Genomic DNA, 24,214 nt, shown 5'->3' on the forward strand with positions numbered 1-24,214 from the left:
GGAAGGGAGGGAAGAGAGGAGTAGGAAAGACAGCGGGAGAATCTGACATAACCTTCCTATGTACATACATGAATACACCACAGTGAATCCCACCATTGTGTACATCCACAAGACTGGAGCCCTAATTAGAATAAGATGTAGTCCATGAATGTATAATTTTATCAAAATGTTTAACTAAAAAGAACCAATAAAAAAATAAAAAGGGCTGGGGATGTGGCTCAATCCCCAGGACAAAAAAAAAAAAAAAAAAAGTAATCGCTGAGTTGTAGAAGTACATGTTATTGTCTTCTTTAAATGTCTCTGTAATTTCCAAATTTCTATTGTGATCATATATTATTTTTACAATAGTAATTGAAAAATAAAAGTTATATGTTAAAAAAAAAAAAGTTGCTCAAAAACACTCTGGTTGCCTCTACGAGGGAGGTAAATCCATCTCACTCAACTCACATCTTGCTCACCAACTGCACGGGGGCATGGCCCCTGAAGCTCTTCCACACACCCCTCTTGTATGACCCTCTCACTAACCCTCTGGGTGTCCTCAGTCTCACTTTCAGTTGTTAAATCTGAGGTTCAAAGAGGGTAAGTTGGTATCCTGGATCACAGAGCTTGAGGGAGACCTTCAGGCTGGGGGCACAGATAGGACACTCAGTCCTCTGCTACCAGCTGCTGCCCACTGCTGAGGCCGTCGCGGCTGCCTCAGGCGGCAGGATGGAGCGGGAACTGCGGGAGTCAGAGCTCAGGCTCACCTTGAGCATCTCCACCTTTCGGAAGGAGAGCCCCCTGGGGAAGCTCAGGTTCAGCTGGACCCAGTAAGCATCTTCTCCTGAGTTACTCAGTGTCCACTCCACAGCCAGGTTGGCAGAAGGGGTCAGACGCAGGACTGGGGATCTGAGGGGGGATCAGGGAAAAGTTATAGGGACCCAGATGAAGGAAGTAGGATCGAGGTGGGAACAGAGAGATCTGGAGGGTCACACGAAATGAGCTCCCATGCACAGACCTTAGTTCTAGCATCTCATCCAACCTGACAGCAGTTCTACAAGGGACGTGCGTTTCTCAGAGAAGGAAATAAGGCTCAGAGAGGGAACTTGCAGGGAAAGGGCTTTATTTATTTTTTTAAGGATATCTTTGGACTCTGAGTCCAGTGTTTTTTCCAGCTGGGAGCTGCTCCATCAGAATGAGGAGGTGCGGTGGCACACACCTGTAATCCCAGCAGTTTGGGAGCCTGAGGCTGGAGGATCCTGAGTTCAAAGCCAACCTCAGCAACTTCGTGAGGCCCTAAGAAACTCAGTGAAACCCTGTGTCTAAATAAAATATTTTAAAAGGGCTGGGAATGTGACTCAGTGGTTAAGTGCCCTTGGGTTCAAACCCTGGTATGAAGAAGGAGAGGGAGAGGAAGAAGAGGAAGAAGGGAGAGGAGGAAGAGGAAGAAGAAAAGGAGGAGAAGGAAGAGGAGGAGGAGGAGGAGGAAGAGGAGGAGGAGGAGGAGGAGGAAGAGGAGGAGGAGGAGGAAGAGGAGGAAGAGGAGGAAGAAAAAGAAAGATACAGATGGAATTGAAGGGAAGGCTGGTGGTGGATGTGGGAAGCCTTACTGACCTGTCAGGGGAGGACAGCACCAGGTTTGCCTCGCACTTCTTGTCCTCTCCGCAGTTTTTCTCAAAAGGGATCTGAAAGGTCAAGAAGCAAGGACTGGGAGGCTGGGGCTCCAGACCCAGCGAGAGCCCAACCCCAGGCCACGTGTCTGCCCCTCCTCCCCTCTTACCTCCTTGGTCTCAGAGTGTGGGGCTGGTCTCAGGATGGGCCGAGTGTCCTTGTCCTGCTGTGCATGGAGTAAGGAGGACAGGGGAGCTGGGTTGGGGCAGCAAGACTGGTGAAGGAGGGCTGGAGGAGCTCCTGGTTTGGGGCTCAGTGGGAATGGGTTTGGTCTTCCTCCCCAGGAGCCAAATGCCTTTGCAGGACCAGCCTTAGTCTCCTGCCTCTGCCCACGGCTATGTGTGAGGCCCTTGTCTGGTGGCAGCTACCCAATGAGAGTCAGAGACTCAGGGTGACCCATTCCCTCCTATGGACAAAGAAGTCCCACAGTTTCTTCCTCGACAGGGGCTCCTGGCTGCACAATCCCAGATTCACCCGCCTGCCAATGGCCCTTTCCTGGGGTTCTCCTCTGCCAACTCCTTCTTCACCTAGAGTGATTCTCCAGCTCTTAGAATTTCAAGGATGATTTTCCCAACATTTTCTGAGCTTCTACTCCAGGCCTGGCCCGGAACTGGTCACTGGTTGTACACCAGAAGCCAAACAGACACGCTGCCTGCCCTCCCGATCTAGAGGAAGAAACACCCTGCATTTTCAACCCTGAGTCAAGGTTCTGACCAGAGAAGGGCAGAGTATCTTCAGAGCAGGGGGAAAGGACTCCTCTCTCAGACTTGGGGGACAAGGAAGCTTCCTGAAGGAATGCCATCCTGACTGAAATCTGAATGCTATAGTTTAGATCTGAAATGCCCCCAAGGTCCATGTGTTTAAGGCCCTAGTCCACAGTGCAGCTGGGAAGTGGTGGAAACTCTAAGATCTGGGAACTAGTTGAGGAAGTTAGGTCATTGGGAGAGTGCCTTTGAAGGAGATATTGGGACCCACTCCTTCTTCTCTCTTTCTTTGCTTCTGGCAACCATGAGGGTGGACAGGTGCCTCTACTGTATGCTCCCACCATGATGTGGTGCCTCATCCCAGGCCCAAAACAACAGGGTCAACTGATCAGGGACCAGAACCTCCAAAACCACAAGCCAAAATAAACATTTCCTCTTTATAAGTTGACTGTCTCAAGTATTTCTTATAGTAATGGAAAGATGATTGATATAAGGTCACACCCCCCTTAGGTGCCAACATGGCGCTGGCCAAGCTTCTCTTCCTGATTTTACAGACCCAGCCTCATAACTTCTTCCCCCCCGACGCAAACTCGCACCCAATTGGCGCTGGACATCCTGCCCAGAACCCTAGCAACAAGCTCACCCAATCAACTCTCAACCCGTTTCATGCCCCAACCAATCAGCCTCTTCCCGGCCCTATATAAGTGTGTGCATTTTTAAGATAAAATGGGACTTCTCCGGTGATTTGCTTTGGACTGTGGCTCCATGTGCTTCTTTCAATTGACACATTAAAGGAGGGAGCCAGATGAAGAGAATGGAGAGAAAGAAAGAATAGTGTATACAAAGGCCCAGAGGATAGACAGACTGTGTCCTCTCAAGGAGCAGGATTGTGCTCAGACTTGCTGGAGTTCCATTCATTAGAAAGGGCAGGGAGACAGAGCACGATCCAGATTCCATTGAACTTGGTGGACCATGATAGAGATTTGGACTTTATTCTAAAGGTAATGGGGGCCCCAGAAAGATTTTTATGGATTATCAACTGTACATTCTAGAAAGACCCTAGCCTCCTCTGATTTCAGATCACCTGCCAAGAAGTCTCTAGATTCTTCCTTGAGGGGCTGGAGTCCTGGTGGCCTCTGCTGACTGATCCCCATGCACCCTCAACATTCACACACAGATCTCCACCACCCACTGGGCCATGGACCAAATGGGAGTCCAGACCTTGAAACTGACAGTCATCTTTCTGTCAGAAGTGAGGTTCATCTCCCTGTTTCCTTTGACCTTACCACCATACATTTCCTCTCTTCTCCACCTACCCAAAGTCTACTGATTTTGCAAGAACCAATGACACTTCCTCCAGGAAGTCTTTTTTGACTTTGACTGACTTCAGGTCTCTTTTCTCCTGAGTTTTTATACCACATAGTTTGGCATTTAATTAATACCTATGGTTGAGCATGCTGGTTGTGCCCACATATCCTTCTTCACCTTTGCCATTAAAACAGAGCCTACGCTTTTTGTTGGGTCACATGGCCAAGTTCCAACCAATGAGATGCAAGTGAAAGTGTTATGTGGGCAGGGGGGTGTTTAAGAACTGTTCTTAAAGACATATTTCTCCTGTCTTCCTTGGCAAGGCACAAATGTGATGGGTAGAGTCCATGCAGCCACTTTGAGCACAAGAAGACACAAAGAAAATGAAGAAGAAGGAAGATGAGGAAGAAGCAATATGGAAGGAACCGAGGCAACTGACTTGGAGAAGGAGCAACTGAACTATGACAGGAAGGCCAAATCCAGCCCCAACAGTTCAGTTAATAAAATGCTACCGGAACACAGTCACACCCACTCATTTGCCTACTGTTTCTGACTGATTTGATGCTGTAAGGACAGAGCTGAGTAGCAACAGAAGCCACCTGGCCTGCGATGCCAAAAACATTGACTATTTGGCTCTTCCCAGATAAAGTCTGTGAACTATTTATTACAGGAATGGAAAGATGATTGATCAGTAAACCCCTGATTTAGAAACTCAGACCTGCCACCCCAGCTCCAGCCTGCCTTTTACAGGGGAAAGACAGACTTTTTACAAGGCACTTTCTATGTAAATTTCTATGTGTTTGCAGCTGAGCTAATCTAATAGTACTTTGCCCCTGCCTAGAATGAACCCAGTTGCCTCTGGGATGATTCACAGGCCCCAAGTGCAACCAAGTTCAAAGAAGTTCAAAGCTGAACTCTCCAGCTCACTTTCCTGACAAACCTGTGTTCTCTTTGGTGTTTCCTGTTGGGGGCGGGCTCCATCATCCACCCAGATGCAAATCGGAAATGAGTGTCATCTTCTGCCTCTCTCCCCACATCTCAGCCTCTGACAGTTCTGCCTCTTACACCTCTCTTGACTATATCTCTTTCTCTCCGCTCCCACAGAAAATGCCTTGGTTCAGGCCTTACCATTCCCCAGTGGCACCAACCACTAGAGCAGTCTCCCTGATCCCAGGCTCACATCCTTGCAAGTCAGCCTCCTTACCACTGCCGGAATTAGCTTCCTTTCTATGTGACAGTAGAGATGTCTACGTCCCCTTTCCCAACTCCTCTCCACACCTGGGTCCCACCAAGGGCTTTGATTGACCCCATACATTCACATATGGGTACACACTCTACCCAGGCCTGGTCCAAGGGATTCATTTAGGGGTACAACTGTGGCCAAGGTCATGACAAGAAGAAGGTCTCTGCTTTCTACTTGGAGTTGCCAAGTAATGGAGAAAATGTCTGACAATGATACCAACACAAAGAGAGTAAGTGATGGTAAGAAGAAAGACGATTCCTGAATGCCCACCTCTCCTCCACCTGGGTCACCTCTGTGGGCAGACTTTCCTTATCCCCTCAAATCTCTGGTATAGATTGTTGCTGCTCTGAACCTACTAACTTGACTTGTGGCTCGATGGCAGTGTGTGGTCACCGCTGACTTCCCTGGTTTCTCCAGCAGTGCCCAGAAAAGGCCTTAGCACAGGGAAGGGGCTCAGTCAGCTTTGCTCGAGTCTGTGGTGAGCATCTGGAGGGAAGGGCTTTATTTCTGGTAAACACACCATCAGTATCTTCAACTCTCAGGAGAGTGAGCACAGGTGGACGGGGTGTGCCGCTCTAAGCGGCCAGAAGCCACAGGAAAGTGCAGCCGGCAGTGAGAGGCCTCCAGCTCTGGAAGAAGCCTCACTTCATAGGTGGGGAAACAGTTCCAAGGAGGGACAGAACCTGCTCATGCTTGTGCCAGGAAAGAAATCCACGTGTTCAGGCTTCCAGGCCCAGGTTCTGTCCTCCAGAGCCTGTTGCCTTCAACCAACTAAACCATCAGTTGAGTGCCAAGGATTTCAGAAAAGAACATCAGTCTTCTGGCACCCAGAGTCACTTCCCAGGCCCCCCTTATTCTCAGAGTTGCATTTTCAAATTTTTAAAAAATAAAACTCCGATAAATTCCCTTCCTGCTGCTTAAGTAAGCCATATTTGTTTTATGTTGCTTAGAATCAAAGACTCCTACATAATTCAGTCTCTTCTTCCTAAATAGAATATCTTCTCTTCCATATTCCCCATTAATGCCCCCAGTCAATCTCCTCTTACCATCCTTTGATCCCTTGATGTCCCTTCTTCTTCCCAAAGAGAGAAATTCAGGGAGACGTTGATGGGAGAGATGAGGTCTTGAATGCAGACCTGAAGGTGAAAAAAAGAATGCAATCTTTGTCCTGAATCTAACATACCAACTGAGCGCATGCCTTGTGTGCATTTTACCAATGATCAAATGCTAGTAGTAAGTTATCTAAGACCTCAACAGAAGCGAACATATTTTTTCACTACTTACTAATAATAAATAAGTATGCTATATAGCATATGTTTATATTGTGCCCAGGGTACTTCTCAGCACAAGCTTCTAATTACCCAACCCCAATTCCATGGAAACATCACTAATCAATCACAGCACTATTTGCCTTTGAGTCCTAATGAAAGCTGTTGAATCTATCAAACTGTTCTAGGCAGTCATTATCAACGTTTGCACAAGAATATTCTAGAATAAACTGAGCTTGGTAGGACACATCTGTAATTCCACTCAGGAGGCTGAGACAGGAGGATTGCTAATGTGAGGGCAACCTTAGCAATTTAGTGAGGCCCTAAGCAACTTAGTGAGACTGTCTCAAAATAAAAAATTAAAAGGGATTGGGATAGGGCTGGAGATATAGCTTAGTTGGTAGAATGCATGCTTCACAAGCACAAGGCCCTGGGTTCAATCCCTAGCACCACCAAAATAAAAAAAAAAAAGTGGGGGCTGGGGATGTGGCTCAGTGGTAGGGCATCCCTGGGTGCAAGGTTCAATCTCCAGTCTCACAAAAGGAAAAAAAAAAAAAAAGGATAGAGAATTTTCTAGAATAACAGGACTATCCTAATTCTAAAATAGTCCCTTGAGAATAGGGATGAGGTTTTTTTTGTTTTTTTTTTTTTTTGGTAATTGTGGTTTTTTGTTTTTGTATTTTTTTAGTTGTAGATGGACACAATTCCTTTATTTTATTTATTTATATGTGGTGCTGAGGATCAAACCCAGTGCCTCACACATGCTAGGAAACTGCTCCACCACTGAGCTACAGCCCAGTCCCAGGGATGGGTTTTGGTGGTTTGTTATTACCAGTGCCTGACACTGGTACTTCACAGGCATGCAAATCATACTTCACCTAAAATTCCTACCAATTTTGAGAGGAAAGCATTATTATTTTCACATTTAAAATGAGGGAAATGAGCCTTAAAAAGGTGACCCAATTGCCCAAAGATCTAGAACTGGGAGTGAGAGAGTCAAGATATGAATCTACATCTGTCCAAACCCAGAAGCCAGGGTCTTTCCACCATCTTTTCCATGGTCTTTTCCACCATGGTCTTTGCCATCTTCTCTGGCAAATTAAAGTTCAAGTGTTAAGTTCTTGTAAGGGCTGGGATGCAAGGAGGCCGAGGAGCAGGACATGGGATTGTAAGTGAAATAGGCTGTGAGTGGATACTGTCAGAAAGGGTGATAGCTAACCCGGAGGTTCACTAAACTATTTGCTTCTACTTCAGGTCAGACACTCCCCACAATAAAAAATGTAAAACAAACTTCAATATCTCTTTACCCCAATCCTATCTTCAGTCCTTTTTGAAACATTTAAGAGATCATAATATTTGATGTCAATTTCATTTTTTCACAAGGACAACTATAAGCAAACTGCATTTGTTTATTTCAGCACTTGTTCAAACTAATATAAAAAAAAAACTTTCTGCAGCTCTGTGCAGTGCCTGTAATCCCAGCAACTGGGGAGACTGATGCAGGAGGATCACAAGTTCAAGGCCAGCCTGGGATACTTAGTGAGATGTTGTCTCAAAATAAAAAATAAAAAGGACTGAGAATGTATCTTAGTAGTAGATCACGCCTGGGTTCAATTCCTAGTACTGCAAAAACAAAACAAACAAGAACAAAAATAAAAAATAAAAATTCTTTTTCTGGAATAGATGTTAATGAATTATTACATGTACCTGGCAAATAATGACATACCATGATGACTGAATGTCCTCTAGCTATTAAAATATGAAAGAGCTGGGTGTGGCAGTGCACACCTACAATCCCAGAAGTTTGGGAGGCTGCGGCAGGAGGATCATGAGTTTGAGGCCAGCCTCAGCCATTTAGCAAAGTCCTAAGCAACTCAGAGAGACCCTGTCTCTAAATAAAATATAAAAAAGGGCTGGGAATGTGTCTCAGTGGTAAAGTGCCTCTGGGTTCAATCCCTGGTACAAAAAACAAACAAACAAAAAACAAAAACACAACTATGAAAGCTGAGTTGCAGCATTAATAGGGGAAAATGGTAGGTGCATTATAATCGTTACCAAGTTACAAATGCTTTTGTGAATATAGTCAGGACTACAAGAAAATATGCTAAGGGTGTTATCCCCACTATTGTACAAGAGGAAATGGTATACTGAGACATCAACAGGACTCGTCACCCAGCTGGACAACAGCAGAGACAAGCCCACACCCTCTCTCCATGGTTGGCTCATTCGCCCCTTTCCAAAACACCAGCATTGGCTCCCTTACCGGGAAATGAAACCAGAACTCCGTGCAGGTCCTGACCAGGGTAACTGCTGTGTTCCCAGTGAGTTCAGGTTTCCCTCCAGGGAACAACCCCCGGCTCCTGGTCCTATGGCCATCCAGCTGCAGAGTGTAGGTGAGATTGGCAACCAGGTGACCTGGGAGGGTAAAAAAGACAGGAGTTGGTTGGTGGAGGATCCTGAGGCCATAGCGGGGATTTGGGATGGGCAGCTGCTCTTGTGGGCAGGAGGACAGCACTGACCCTGAAAGCTGGGGATGAGAGACTTGAGCTGGAAGCAGACTGTGAGGTTAACACCTTCCTTCTTCTCGTGACTTGCTGAGTAAGAACACTCCACCTCATGCACTGGGATCTCAGCAGGAGAGAAGGACATCAGAGTGACAATATCCACCACAGGCCGGGAGCTGCCAGACAGAAAGCCACCAAGTCTCTCCCTTGGCCTCAGCTGCACATCCCCGTCAGCCCTGGGGCTGCATCAGCAGAATCCAAAGGACTCTTCTTCCCTAAGCTGATCACTGTCACCTCTCAATGATGACAAGGACAATGACAATTAATTAGGCCTCCCTAGTTCACTTCTGGCAGCCTCATGACCCATTTTCTATAATGAAGAATGAGTTGTAAGAAGAGAAATCCCAGGGGCTAGGGATGTAGCTCAGTGGTAAAGCACTTGCCTAGCATGTTCAAGGACCTGGGTTTGATCCCTAGCACTACAAAAATAAAAATAAAATGAAAACAAAAATCATACTGAGCTATTTCTATGCATATAACCATCCAATGATGCCACATGATATTTAGAATAAAATTCAGATATTTTACAATCTTGGTCATACATCCTTATCTCCAATCTTATCTTCCTTCCCTTATCTCTGGTCTAACATCCCCTGACCCTGGACTGACCACATTGCAGTCACATCTGTCCTCTTTGGTGAGAAGCTTTTGCCTCCGAGGGCCCTGGCACATCCTGGGCTTTCTATTTAGAACTCTCTTAACCTAGATTTCTGCAAGCCCAGTTCTATCTCATCTTTCAATTCCAAGTTCATACATCACCTTCTTAGAGAGTTTTATTTGGCCACCCAATCTTCATAAGGCCTTCTCCACTATTTTCTCCCATAGTTCCCTGTTCATTTCTTTCACTGCACTTACCACAGTTCATAATTAGCTATTTACTTGTTTACTTTTTTGAAATACTGGGGATTGAACCCAGGGTTGCTGTACCACTGGGCTACACTCCTGGCATGTTTTATTTTTGGTTTTGAAACAGGTCTAAGTTGCCCAGACTGACCTTAAACTTGTGGTCTTCCTGCTTAGCTTCCTGAGTCACTGGGATTACAGGCAAGGGACACCATACCCAGCTTGTTTAATTTATTATATCTATCACTACACACACACTCTGGACCCAGTACCGGATTCAGTGTTCAAGACATAGCAGGTGATCAATAAGTATCTGTACTCTGTACAAAAGATGCTTCCAATAACACAAAGAGAGGATCAGACAGGAAATGTCACCACCACTTCAAATGTGAGGAAAGTTAGGTCCTGGGAATCCAGGCCACCAGGTTCTAAAGTCATGCCTCTGTCTATCACATGTGTTGCTTCTCTAGGAAGTTCTAGACAGGTCTTCTCTAGGAAGTGTCAGATAGGTCTGGGTTCAAACCAGTTCTGTCACTGAATGGCAGCTGTTGACCTGGAATAAGACATGAAGCCTCTATAAAGGAAAATCCAGTCAAGCACAGTGGCACATGCCTGTAATTCCAGGGACTCCAGAGTAAGGCAGTAGGATCACTAGTTTCAGGCAAGCCTGGGCAATTCAGTGAGACCCTGTTTCAAAATAAATAAGGCTGGGGATGTTAGTGGTGGAGTACCCTTGGAATTCCTTTTTTTTTTTTTTTTTTTTTTTTTTTTGGTGGGAGGTATTGGGGATTGAACCCAGAGGTGCTTTACCACTGAGCCACATCCCCAGCCCTAATTTGTATTTTATTTAGACACAGTATCTCACTTTTGCTGAGGCTGACTTTGAACTTGTGATCCTCCTGCCTCCGCCTCCCAAGCTGCTGGGATTACAGGCGTGGACCACCACACCTGGCTTATTTTTTATTTTTGAGACAGGGTCTCACCAAGTTTCTTAGGGTCTTGCTAAATTGCTGAGGCTGGCTTTAAACTTGCAATCCTCCTGCCTCAGCCTGTCCAGCTGCTGGGATTACAGGCATGTGCCATCAACCCAGCTGCAACTTTGTGTTTGATTCCTTAGTACAGGGGAAATTAAAAAATGCAGAACCCCTCTGGCAGGGTTGGAGTGAAGATCAAATGGGTTAGTGCTGTCAAGCATTAAGCATAGTGCACAGTTCACTGCTCAAAGGAGAAGAGCTTAAGTTATCAGGGGACTTAGGAATCTATCTTACCGCAGCACAATCACCTGGCCCTCAGCTCCCACAACCACATCTGCCAAGCCATCTTCTCCAAGGTCCTTGACCCCATGAATGGAACGTCCAAACCAACGAATTCCTGAGAACATCTGGGTCCCTGCTATTCGCTGAAAACAAGAGAGAACTTCCTGCTAAGATGAGCAGAGGACAGATAGAAGGCCTGAAGAGGCAGGCTGCGGACTGGAAACTTCCAGGTGGCTGAGAACAGTTTGATGGGCAGATGGGGTATCTCACCTGACTCGGCCAGGAGCTGAGTCCACCGTTCCTCCCATTGAAGATGTAAATAGCCCCCTGCTCCTCCAGAGGGGCTCCCACAGCCACATCCATCAGCCCATCCCCATTAATGTCTGTTAAGGCAGCGATGGTGGCTCCAAACCGCCCAAGTGGGTAACCAGCATCTCCATGAAGTTCTGAGGCCATTTCGAATCCCAGCTGGGAAGGAACAAGGAAACAAGTCGCGACTCCATCACAGCAAGCTTCCACAGAACATGGCATTTGAAGAACACTAAAGAAATGTGAGAGGTGGTTCCTCCCAGTCAGAATGGTGCCGTCAAACTAACCTTAGTGCCAACTTGGTCTTGCACTGTCTGTGTGATCTCATAGCTCTGGAAAGTTCCCTAGCTTCCTATTTATAAAATAAGGCTTGCCAGTATCTCAGGAGGTGATGGAAGGATGAAATAAGGTCATGTATATAGAACATTTGGCACTGGGTCTTACACCCCAAGTAGTGTTAGCTATCGTTTCTTGTTCTAAAGGTTTGATTAACACATGATCAGACAGGAAAAGCCCTTCAGAACAATTAGAACCTGAGTAGGTCTGAGAATCTCTGCTTCTCCCCTTCCACGTCACTCAGGGTCCTGGTTCCCACCTGTTTTCTCTGGTAGATAAACACCCGGCCTCCTCTCTGCTCCCCATAAAACAGGGGGGCTCCAATCAGCAGCAGCTCTGTCTCCCCATCTTGGTTTATGTCAATGCCACATAGCTCTCCACCAAAATAAGAGCCGATCTGTAGGGAGAGGAAGATGTTAAAGGAAGAGCTCACAGGGACAGCAGGAGGTGGCAGGTTTCCTCCCCGCTAAGTCACACCATGTCCATCTTCTTAAAATCCCTCAAAAACAGGTTCATGTCCTGGATCCACCCTTAGAGCCTATGTAGATTAAGACAAGCTGAGTTCTGGAAGGTTCAGTTTCTTAAACTGGAGAGACACAAGGCTTACCTCAGAGGGTTTTGTGACAGGGCCTGTCACACAATAAGGGGATGAGAGTTGAAAGGACATCAGGAGCACTGCTCGTGTCACACCAGCCCCTATCCTGAAGCCGCCTCCTGGGCCATGCTCACCTGGGTCCCATTTATTTTCTGGACCTGGTTCCAGCGTCCTCTGTCCTTTGATTCTTCAAACAGTAGTACTCGCCCCACATGCTGGTATCGGGGGGCTCCAGCAGCCAGCAGTGATGTGGGGCCCAGGGAGGGCAGCCAGGTCACAGTGTAACCTGAGGAGAGAGAGAGAGGGGTGTGGAGATGAAAATGCAAAGGAAGCTGGAATAAGGACATAACCACAGGGAGAGGGCAGAGGCCTTCAAACATCGAACTTGAAGCAAAGATGCATCGAAGTGGTCAGGAGACCTTCTCCTGAAATTAAAAATAAACAAATAAATAAAATGGGAACAGTACCCACCTCATAGGGTAATTTTGAGGATGGAATCAGGCCAAGCATATAAAATGCTAGCACCTTGCTAATTATTACTAAACTAAGAGCTAAAAGTGAGTAGCAGAATAAGCACTTGATGTTATATTTATGTATCTCTGTGTGTGTGTGTGTGTGTGTGTGTGTGTGTGTGTGTGTGAGAAAGAGAGAGAGAGAGAGAGAGAGTAGTATCATGACTGTCTTTTTTCTTCTTTTTTTAAAAAAAAAATTGCTACTTGGGATCAAACTCAGGGGTATGCTACCTCTGAGTTACATCTCCCACTCCTTTAAAAATTTTTGTTTTTGAGATAGGATCTTACTAAATTTCAAAAAGACTACAATCCTCCTGCCTCAGCCTCCCAAGTCCCTGGAATCACAGGAGTGCACCACTGTGCACAATTTGACTGCCTCTTCTTTAGTGAACAAAGTTGTCGAAGATTTTACAGTGTACTGAAAAACAGGAAATCCCCTTGAAGGCAGTAAAGTAAGTGTAGTGGTTTACAGAACAATCTACTTGAGCTCCCCTACTAGTAATGTAACCCTGAGTAAGTTATTTAAACTCTCCTTGACTTGATTTCTTCAACTGTAAAACAGGGATAATAAAAATACTTTCATGGCCTTGGGATGTAGCTCAGTGTATGTGTGTGTGTGTGTGTGTGTCTCCCTGATTTTGATCCCCAGCACCACAAGAAATGAATGAACAAAAAGACTCCAAATTAAAAATTACTTAATAATTCTTTCTCATTGTGTTGTTGTGAAGATGAAATGATATAAAATATGTTAGCATGTGTAAAGCATTTAGGACATAATATTTGCTCAGTAAAGACTGTCCCCCCCCCCAAAAAAAAAAAATCACCGCCGAGAAGCTCCTGTAGAAGTGTAGATGTAAAATGAATAGCACCAACTTTTTTGAGAAAAACTTAATAAGAATTTGTGTTCTGAGAGTTTAACAAGGATGGACCCACTCCTAAGCAGTGGTCATGGATGAGGGAGTGTGGAAGAAGGTAGTTCTAGATTCAGGAGGTCAAACTTGGAAGCAGTCCTATCCCAGGCTCTTGGAACCAGTTCATTCCTTGGGGCACGCTGACTATGTGAAGCAAACCAAAAAAGCTATAACCCAAGAATAAGCTGGCATCAACCCAAGGAGAATGGCATCACTTAGGTGAACTGGCACCTACAGAGCTGTGCAGGATGAGACTTCAACAGCGACACCATGTGGCAGAGAGAAGCAACAGAAATTATGGTTTGACCAGACTCTTCCTCTATGTTTAGCATCATAAGAACTCTTGAAATTGAATAAAACTGTAGAGTTCTTCAACAAAGTCAGAAGGAGAAACCTCACAAAGGAACAAGTAGTCCTCCTACGAATAAGGCAGACTGTTTGAAAATGGACCTGGGATTTAATGTTTAGGTCCAACCAATGATGACAGAGAGTCACTGACATTGAAAGAAGTTTCCTGCTGGTTTTCACAGAAGCAGGAGGAGCTGCTCACCACAAAAGAGCCAGTGGGGAAGCACCAGGTGGGTGAGAAGGCAGAAGGAACAAGATTGTGGTTTTTGTGGGAAGGATAGGGAAGGAGGGTTGGAAAGTTTTAGCAAGTTTAGGATTGGACAGATTGAAGGATTTTGGTAGGCTCAGGATTGTAGAGGGTTCTTCAGTGGTCTGGTACCTTAACATGAGGCAACTTAGGGCAGGGGAACTCTTGGTTTGATGTGTGAGTTGAATAAAATAAGTGATTGGCATTCTGGGCTCTGGAAGGCTGGTATGCATATGAAAGTTATGTTCACAGGCAAGAGTTCAGTGGCTCTAGGAATTAGCCAGCCCTAGGAAGGGCAGTCTCTCCAGGATTAGCCAGGACCCAAGAAGTCAAAGCATCAGAAAGTCAAGAAAAAAAATTTTTAAAGTGTAATTAACACACCAGCAAGAGGTTATTAAGGGAAAAATTAAGACTATTATAATCATATTGAAGTTCTGAGTTTTTTCACTCTGGTTGCTGAACTACCTTCATTTTTATTTGGAAAGCCAACCTGAGCAACTCTAGCCCCCTCAAACAGAAGAACCCATCAAAAAAGAGAAATACTCACCCAAATATCCTGCTCTCACTTCTGGTGTCAATGGTTCATTTCCAACAAATGTGTCATCCTGCAAGTCAGCCTTCAGGTCTAGAAAGCCTCCAGCCCAGTCCTTGGCTCCAACTGCCCCCACAACTGCATGGCCCTGCCCAGGGAGGGAGGGGATCATGTCAGGACCCTCCTTGAACCAGCTACATCCCTGCAACACCCCTCTGCTCCTCACTTCAGGCCACCAAGCACCTTGCTGAGGTCTGCACTGATCCCACTGGAGGACAGCTCCATGTCGAAGGATGTCAGGTCCTGTTTGTTTGTGCCTGAAGGATAAAGTAGGGGAGATCAGACTGAGACCCAAAGAGCAGCAAAAGCCACTGCTTTTTGCCATGGTGCAAAGTAGAAAGCAAGAACATCAGATTTGGACAGATTAGGGAAGTGGCCTGATGCTAAGTCAGTGATTCCACCCGAATGTGTCTAAGGTACAGCTCTTCTAAAAAAAATGGTTTATTTATTTATTTATTTAATTGGTACTGGGGATTGAACCCACGGGCACTTTACCATGGAACTATTTCCCAAGCCCTTTTTATTTTTTATTTTGAGACAGGGTTTTGCTAAGTTGCAGAGGCTGGTCTCGAATTTGCCATCTTTCTGCCTTAGCCTCTGGGATCTAGCCTCTGCCTTAGTCGCTGGGATCACAGGTGTGTGCCAACATGCCCAGCCTATTTTTAAAAATAATTTTAGTTATTAATTTTTTGTGGTAGTGGGGATTGAACCCAGGGGAACTCTACCCCTAGCCACATTCCCCAGTCTTTTTCATTTTTTAAGTTGCTCAGACTGCCCTTGACTTTGCTATCCTCCCATCTCATGCTCCTGAGTAGTTGAGATTGCAGCTGGATGAAGTCAGCTCTTACTTGCTCCTACTCAGGCTTCCCCACATCAATGATGGGTACCCCCAACCTCCTAGAGAATCATGCTAAGAAACCAGGAACCAACCTCCATTCTTTCCTTTCCCTGTCTCATCTCTAAGAATCACCAAATCATGATGGTTCCACCTCAAGATAACACTTTCAGGCTGGGGTTGTGGCTCAATGGTGGAACACTTGCCTAGCATGTGTGAGGTACAAGGTCCTATTCTCAGCACCACATATAAAAAAACAAAAAAAGTAAAGGTCCATCAGCAACTAAAAATATATATTAAATTTTTTTTAAAAAGATAACACCTTCCCTCCGCGTCTGAAAAGTCTGTACTGCTCCCACATGGGTCCAAGCCATCCTAGTCTCTTGCCTAAATGGTGGAACAGCTTACTGATTTGGTCTCTGAGTTCATTCTTTCCATGTTTTCTTTCCACAGAGCAAGGTAGAGTAATATATTTTTTCAAAAATGTATACAGATCATATCTTGATATGTGATAAAATTGTGCCATTGCTTGTCACACTGAAATTCAAACTCCTTCTGAGCGAGGGACTGCAAGGCCCTGTCCCCTTCTCTAACCTCTTCTGTACCCTCCTCACCTTGTTCCTACCACACAGACCTTTTCTCTATTTCTCCAACATGCCAAGTCCTTTCCAACTTCCTGGCCTTGTGATTGCTCCTTTTTCTAACTGGAATGTTCTTTACCCGCATTCCTCAATTGCCATTTATTTCATCCTTCGTGTCTCAGCCCAAAAGTCATTTCAGAGTGTATTTTATCTCAAATTTTAAAATGTCATCTCAGCCGAGCACAGTGGCACATGCCTATAATGCCAGTAACTTGGGAGGCCGAGGCAGGAGAATTGCAAGTTTGAGGCCAGCCTCAGCAACTTAGTAAGATCATGTCTCAAAATAAAAAATAAAAAGGACTGGGAATGTAGCTTCGTGGTTCAATCCCCAGTATCAAAAATAAATAAAATCATCTTGAACAGGCCTTCTTCCAAAAGCCAATTCAAAGTGGCAAGTGTTCTACCACAGAGTAATACCCAGGCCTGCTCCTATGTAAGTCTGTCTCATTGTTTTTGTTTTTTGGGTTTTTTTTTTTTTTTTTTTTTTTTTTGGCAGTACTGGGAATTAAACCCAGGGGAACTTTACCACTGAGTCACATCCCCAATCCCTTTTAATTTTTTATTTTGAGAAAGGGTCTAAGTTGCTTGGGACCTTGCTAAATTGCTGAAGCTGGCCTGGAACTTGCAATCCTCCGGCTTCAGCCTCCCAAGTTGCTGGCATTATGAGCATGCAGGCAAGTGCTCTGCCCCTGAGCCACAACCCCAGCCCTACCCTGGGTGTCTTAATCACAGAGTCTGGTACATAGTTGTTGCAAGCATGAGTCAATAAAATGCTCCTCATGCTGAGATAAATTAAATATTATAGATAAAGAGCTTGTTCCATGTAAATTTTCAAGAAACACGGCAAATATGACATCAACGGTGAGAAAGCAGACACAGCATTTGCCATGACAGGTACCTCAGAGGGCAGTGTGGAAGACTGAAGTCAGCAGTCAAAATAGAAGCCAGCATATGACAGGGAACATGCAGCAGTTACAGGAGCACACAGCACCTAACTCAAACTCGGGGTCAGTGAGAACTTAATAGGAGGAAGTGACATCTAAACTAAGAGCAGGAGGATGAGCCAGGCAGGTCAAGACAGAGGATGATAGCTAGTGATAAGAGCTATGATTTATAACGCACAAGGAAAAATATGGAGTCGGGAGCTGGGGTCCATGCCTGTAATCCCAGAGACCCAGGAGGCTGAGCAGGAGGATCACAAGACCAGCCCCAGCAAGTTAGCAAGGCCCTAAGCAAATAAGTTAGTTTTTCTCAAAATAAAAGTTAAAAAGACCTGGGGATGTGCCTTAGTGGCTAAGTGTCCCTGGGTTCAATCCCTGTACCAAATAAAATAGTAATAATAATAATATATGGAAATAAAGGAGCTATGATCTATGGGGATCCCACAATGTACTGGGTGCATTACTAACCTGAGATTACGGGTTGAATTATGTCCTCCAAAAAGATAGGTTGACCTCCTAATTCCCAGTATCTCATGATGTGAGCTGATTGACAAATAATGTCTTTATAGAGGTCATTGAGTTAAAATGAGGACATTAGGGTGGCCCCAATCCAATACGACTGGTGTTCTTATTAAAAGGAACACAGACACACATGTGCACAGATGAGAGATGACATTAAGAGACACAAAAGATGGTGACCAGGTGACTGGAATGATGTACCTACAAATGTACCTACAAATGTACCTACAAATGGAGGAATACCAAGGATTGCAGGCAGACACCAGAAGCAAAAGTGTTAAGGAAGGGCTCTCTTCTAGAACCATCTGAAAGAGCATCCCCCTGCTCTTCTGGACTTCAAGCTTCCAGAATAAAGAGACAATGAATTTCCGTTGTGTTAAGCCACCTGGTCTTTGGTACTTCATTACAGCAGCCCTAGAGAACCAGTACAGCAGCTAAACCTTACAGCACCGTGAGACTGGTATTATTATCCCCATTTAACAAAGTAGAATAACAAGCCTCAGAGAGGGGAGTAACCTGACTGAGGTCACACAGCAGGTAAGAGGCAGAGTGAATTCTTTTTTTTTTTTTTTGGTACTGGGGTTTGAAACTAGGGGTGCTTAATCACTGAACCATATCCACATCTCCAGCCCTTTTCTTATATTTTATTTAGAGACAGAGTTTCACTGAGTTGCTTAGGGCCTCACTAAATTGCTTCAACTAGCTTTAAACTTGTGATCCTCCTGCACCAGCTTCCTGAGCCTCTGGGATTACAGGCATACATCACCGTGCAGGGCAAGGCTGAGTGAATTCTTGATCAAGTCTGCCCAGTTCCATTGTAGACTCCACAGTGCATCTTCAAGTGAACCAAACACATGGCCTAGGGGACTTCCCCTTGGAAACCATGCATCTTGCAGCAGAATGGGCTTCCTGAGGTAATGCACTCTTATGACCAGTCCTCCATCTGGTGACTACAATAAGAACTTTCTTTTTTTTCTAGGCCAAGGAAGAATACCTGTGGGCTCCTCACACTTTGTTTCTAATAGCTTGCCCATCTTATTTTTATTTATTTATTTATTTATTTATTTTTGGTACCAGGGATTGAACCCGGGGAAGCTTAACCACTGAGCCACATCCTTAGCACTTTTTTTTTTTTTTTTTTTTTTTCATTTTGAGTCAGGGTCTTGCTAAGTTGCTTAGGGCCTTGCTAAATTGCTGAGGCTGGCCTCAAACTTGTGATCCTCCTGCCTCAACCTCCTGAGCCACTGGGATTACAGGTGTGAGTGGGATTTCAGGCGTAAGCCACCCCATCCTGTTTTAGCTTGCCCATGTTAAGTAATGTGGGGCCTATGACAAGTGAAAATGAAAAAGCTGACCAAGAGGAGAAAGAAATTAGATGAAAATCCTTCAGGGCTCAGAAGATACCAGGTATGGATTTGGGCCTACTCTGGATCAAGCAGAAAGATGGAATTTCTGAGAGAAATATCTTATGAAAGCCTGCTCCTAAATCGTCCTCTCCTGAATTCCTGCTTGAGGCTGTTGCTTGCTTTCTTGTTTAGGAGAGCTCTCAGCCTGGGATACCCTGGGCTACCCAGGGCTCATTACTGTTCAGTGTGTTTCTTATCTAATGTCCTGGGGAGTTCTTGAATACAACTTCCCAAATTCTCTCCCAGGGACTATCACTCACCCTCGATGTCATAGATCTTCTTTTGCAGCTCAGTGAATAGGTCTCTGAGTTTCTCAAAAGTGTCCAAAATCTTTACAAACTCCTCTGTGGGTTTTGAGGCAAATTTGTGGAGGGTCTCCTGACTTTTCTTGGTCTGGAAGTGCCTTCCAATCTGCAAGGGAATGAAGAGTGAAGAGCTGACATCCCCAAACCTCAGACCAAGACTTTGGCCCAGGGAGAAAAGGAATAGGGTGTCAGGAATAGGAAAGGAAAGCGGGGAGGTAAGAAGCAGCTGGAGCATGGGACCCATACCCCAATGACATAGCGGATGATGTCTTTGGCCATGTCAATGTTGCCATGGTCGGTAGCCTCCCCGTCAGTGATGATGATGAGTACTCTGGTGGCATCTGGCCGGGCCCCCTGCTCTTTCTGGAACACCTGTGTCCTATGTCCAGGAGAGGGGGATGTTAGAGACTCCCCCCAGACCAGAGCCTGAGGTCTCCCCACCCCTCTGCTCATTATACTACTGCCCTACCAATTATGCAAAAGCCCTCTTGAACCTCTCAGGCAGGTACCCAAGACTTCAGCATTCACCTCTGACCCTTGACCTCACCCTTCCTGCCACCCATTCTCCCTGGACCAGTGATCTTTATGCTGCTATGTTCCGGGCAGCCCGGTGGGTATTTCAGAGTCCCCAGGCAGAAAGGGGAAGTTTTGAGCAGGGAGGCTTCCTACTTTCCATTTCAATCACATAGCAACCACCCTTTCATCAGCTAGAGATGTTGATCTAGGTGAGATTTCATGGGACAAAAGAGCAGAACAGTGAAAGAAAATTGGGAAGTCACTCTCATGGAGCAAGCTCACACAGCAAGCAGCTCCTCTGCCTTCTTTCCCTACCACTCCCAGGCTATCTAGAAAGTTCTATCATAGCAGATAATGGAGGGAATTCAGTGACCTAATTCCATGTCAGTTTTCCTCCTGCACCATCAATATTCAAGGAAAGGACCATATTTCATCCGTTGCTGTATCTCTGGCTCCTGGCACAGAATGGATGCTCCATGTGTGTGAGATGAAAGAAAGAAAGGAGCCCGTTGTGGTGGCACGCGCCTGTAATCCCAGCGGTTTAGGAGACTGAGGCAGGAGAACTGCAAATCCAAAGCCAGCCTTGGCAATTTAGCAAGAACCTAAGCAACTTAGCAAGACCCTGACTCAAAATAAAAAATATAAAAGGCTGGGGATGTAGCTCAGTAGTAATGTGCCTCTGGGTTCAATCCCCAGCACAAGAAAGGAAGGAAGGAAGGAAGGAAGGAAGGAAGGAAGGAAGGAAGGAAGGAAGGAAGAAAGAAAGAAAGAAAGAAAGAAAGAAAGAAAGAAAGAAAGAAAGAAAGAAAGAAAGAAAGGAGGGAGGGAGGGAGGGAGGGAGGAGGGGAGGGGAGGGGAGGGGAGGGGAGGGGAGGGAAAGGAAGGGAAGGAAAAGGGAAGGAAATGGAAATGGAAAGGAAAGAAAAGGAAAAGAAAGCGCCTTGGCCAATAAAGGCTCCAAAGTCCAAAGTTCTGCCATGTCCATAGCCTGCTTCTGAGCAAGTCAGCCTGCCCACGCTTTTGCTGGAACAGCAGCTCTTTGTGAACCATTTGAGCTGAGAATGCCTGCTTCAAGACCTCTGGTTCTTTCCTGGATGGAAAATGTTTCTTCACCTTCCATCCACATGGACATGGCCCTGTCACGGGTCCTGTTCATGGATTTCCACCTGGTTCAAACCACCACTGTCCCTCATCTGAGTTTTTAAGTAGGCTCCTACCTGGCCTCTTTCTTCTACCCTGGTCCCTGCTACATTCTATTATCAGCCCTGCAGTCAGAGGGATTTTTTTTTTTTATACCAGGGATTGAACCGAGAGACACTTAACCACTGAGTCACATCCTCAGCCCTTTTTATTTTTTATTTTGAGACAGATCGCTCTAAGTTGCTTAAGGCCTTTCTGTGTTGCTGAGTCTAGTTTTGTACTTGTGGTCCTTCTGCTTCAGCCTCTGAGCTGCTGGAATTACAGGCATGCTCCGGCACCTTTTCTTTTTATAAGATAATTATCTCAGGTATTTGTCACAGTTACAGTGACAGAAAACTGAGTAACACCAAGTTTGTTCACATCTCAAGGCCTTGTTATTGCTTCCACCTGGAATGGAAGTCCCCCAGGTACCCACATGGTCCACTTTGTCACCTCCACCAAGTCTCTGCTGAGAAGTGACCCTCCTTGATCTACCTATGGAATATGGCTTTATTTTTCTTTGTATAACTTATGTCTTCTATTGTATTATCTAATTTGTTTATTTATCCTGTTTGTTATTTTTCTCTCCTCTACTAAAATGGTAGCTCTAAGAGGGTAGAGATTTTTCTGTTTTATTCACTGTGATATTCTCAGTATTTAGAACACAGCAAACAATAACCTGTGGTCCACATTCAGCCTGCACCTTGTTTTGTATGTTCTACAAGGTAAGAATGGTTTGTATATTTTTAAAGAATTATAAAATCAAGCAAAGGAGAATATGCAACAGAAACCATATGTAGCCAAAAATGTTTAAGGTATTTATTATCTGGCCCTTTCCAGGGAGTTGGAAGATCCCTGATAGAACACTGCCTGGCACAAAGGGGTGAGGTTTCAATGAGACAAGTGTTTATGACCCAGTGTGTGTGTGTGTGGGGGGGTGTGATTGACGTACACCTCTAATCCCAGAAGCTTGGGAGGCAGAGGCAGGAGGATCGCCAGTTCAAGGCCAGCCTTAGCAAATTAGTGAGGCCCTAAGCAATTTAGCAAGATCCTGTCTCAAAATAAAAAACATAAAAATGGCTGGAGATGTAGCTCAGTGATTAAACACCCCAGCACACACACACAAAAAGTGTTTATGACCAACGTTTCGGTGACTCTCTTTTTGCTCCCACAATTGACCCTTTTAGAGGGTCTACTCATTGTTTGGTGGCCTCCTTCTCTAAGAATCTAGACAGAAAATTTCTAAGACAACTTCCTGCAGAGATGGAAGCCTTCATGTTTGTGCCATTTGCTTTGGCACACTACCATAAGTAGTTCCAGGTCACAACAGTGACGAATCTCTGCTTTGGATTCAGGAAATCAGGATATGGTAATTTGTTTCTTTTCTTTTCCTTTTTAATTTTTTTTCAGTACTGGGAATTGAGCCCAGGGCCTTGCACATGATACGCAAGCACTCTACCACTGAACAACACACCCAGTCCTTTTTAATATATTTTATTTTGAGACAGGATCTTGCTAAATTACCAAGGTTGGCCTTACACTTGAGATCCTCTTGCCTCACTCTCTTGAGTAGCTGGGATTACAGGTGTGCACCATCTCACCTGGGTAGGATATGATAGTTTCTTTTCTTTTCTTTTTTTGGTGGTATTATGGATAGAACTCTTGGATGTAGCTATACCACAGAGCTACATCCCTAGCAGGTATGGTAGTTTCTAATGTGGGACTAGAAATCATCAAATTTTATGAACAATTCAAGGAATTCTTCAACAATTCTTTTGACTATTTGAGATTTTTGCTGATATGTTGATTTCCAAAGCTGATCCCCTTCTTAAAGGTGACTCTTTGTGGTCACTGTGTTTCATAATTACTTTCCAGGTCCTGGTTTTACTCGCTCATGAAATACTATTTCCCTAGAAATACTTCTTGTCCCTGTATCCTCTCTAGAATTTTCTTTTGGGTTTAGCAACTACAGAGTAGATTACTATTACTTATAACCGAAGACTAGACTGGACTAGGGTTGGGTTGTAGCTCAGTGATAGAGCACTTGCTTAGCAGCAGATTCCATCCTCAGCACCACATAAACATAAATAAATAAAATAAAGGCCTTGTGTCCACCTACAACTAAAATATACATTTTTAAAAAACTGGACTAAAGTTGCTCCACCTGAATCCCTACAATAAACTGTCCCTCCTGTACCTATCTACTGAGTTCTCCCACCTTGCAACTGGAAGAAGCACACTCCTACAGAACAGATGAATGGACATGTTCTCTCCTCAGAAGGGAACTCACATGACATATCTGATGGCACCAAAGGTGTTGGTCAATTCACACATGTGTTTCACGTTGGCTAATAAAACATCAGGGTCCTTCAGTCTCACATAATCCAAGAAATTAAATTCTGTTCTGTAATTTGTGGAAAATTGAACAGCAGCAAACTAGGGAAGGAAGGGAGAAATGGCATGTAATTCTGTGTCTCTTCCCACTTGTCTTCTCTCATCTCTACTTCTTATGCAGGTCCTGGGTAACCCAAGTCTGCACCCCTGCTTAAAATCATTCTTTTGAAATGAAGCAATATATAAATAAATGCATAAATAAAATAAAATGAAACTTTGCTTTCTTTTGCAGTGTTGTCTTCTGAGTTCTTGATCTTGGGTCTGCCTACCTCATCAGAAGGATAGTTCTAGGTAGCCATATTTCCATGGAGTGACCTTGCTACAGTGGATGCATTGACTAGCCTAGGGATGGTATTATGATTTAGATGTGAAGCATCCCCCAAAAGCTCATGTGTGAGACAATGCAATAATGTTTAAGGGTGAAATGTTGGATTATGAGAACATTAACCCAATCAGTGAATTAATCCCCTGATAGGGATGAACTGAGTGGTAACTGTATGCAGGTAGGGTGTGACTGGAGGAGGTGAGCCCCTGAGGTGTGCCTTTGTGGTTTATATTTTGTCCTTGTTGGTCAGAGCTCTTTCACTGCTTCTTGGGTGCCATGTCCTGAGCTGCTTTCCTCCATAACACCCTTCTACCGTGATGTTATGCCTCCTCTCAGACCCCAAGGGATGGAGATCTCCACCTATGGAGTGAAACCTCTGAAACTCTGAGCCCAAAATAAACTTTTCTTCCCAAAAGCTGACTAAAACATATGGTCACGGGACTGACTCTAGGCCAGTATCTCTTCCC

The 24,214-nt window shown here is 44.9% G+C and overlaps 1 protein-coding gene across 2 annotated transcripts in view; it reads right to left on the reverse strand.

The window, feature by feature from the left end:
- Itgal (integrin subunit alpha L) overlaps positions 1-24,214 on the reverse strand; it is a 41,621-nt gene that overhangs the window by 12,694 nt on the left and 4,713 nt on the right. The window contains exons 7-21 of one of the 2 annotated variants that reach the window (XM_047534090.1): positions 23,319-23,464; positions 19,580-19,712; positions 19,289-19,439; positions 14,870-14,943; positions 14,642-14,774; positions 12,211-12,362; positions 11,741-11,878; positions 11,107-11,304; positions 10,849-10,979; positions 8,693-8,853; positions 8,437-8,588; positions 5,952-6,041; positions 1,760-1,813; positions 1,594-1,664; positions 747-888 (exon numbers count right to left, since the gene is read on the reverse strand). In XM_047534090.1, the coding sequence (XP_047390046.1) occupies positions 747-888; positions 1,594-1,664; positions 1,760-1,813; positions 5,952-6,041; positions 8,437-8,588; positions 8,693-8,853; positions 10,849-10,979; positions 11,107-11,304; positions 11,741-11,878; positions 12,211-12,362; positions 14,642-14,774; positions 14,870-14,943; positions 19,289-19,439; positions 19,580-19,712; positions 23,319-23,464 (1,926 nt within the window). Of the gene's footprint in view, positions 1-746; positions 889-1,593; positions 1,665-1,759; positions 1,817-5,951; positions 6,042-8,436; positions 8,589-8,692; positions 8,854-10,848; positions 10,980-11,106; positions 11,305-11,740; positions 11,879-12,210; positions 12,363-14,641; positions 14,775-14,869; positions 14,944-19,288; positions 19,440-19,579; positions 19,713-23,318; positions 23,465-24,214 lie in introns of both variants that reach the window. The other variant, XM_047534089.1, reaches the window with a different exon arrangement.

This window comes from Sciurus carolinensis, chromosome 18 (genome assembly GCF_902686445.1).
Source record: "Sciurus carolinensis chromosome 18, mSciCar1.2, whole genome shotgun sequence".
Lineage (NCBI taxonomy): Eukaryota > Metazoa > Chordata > Mammalia > Rodentia > Sciuridae > Sciurus > Sciurus carolinensis.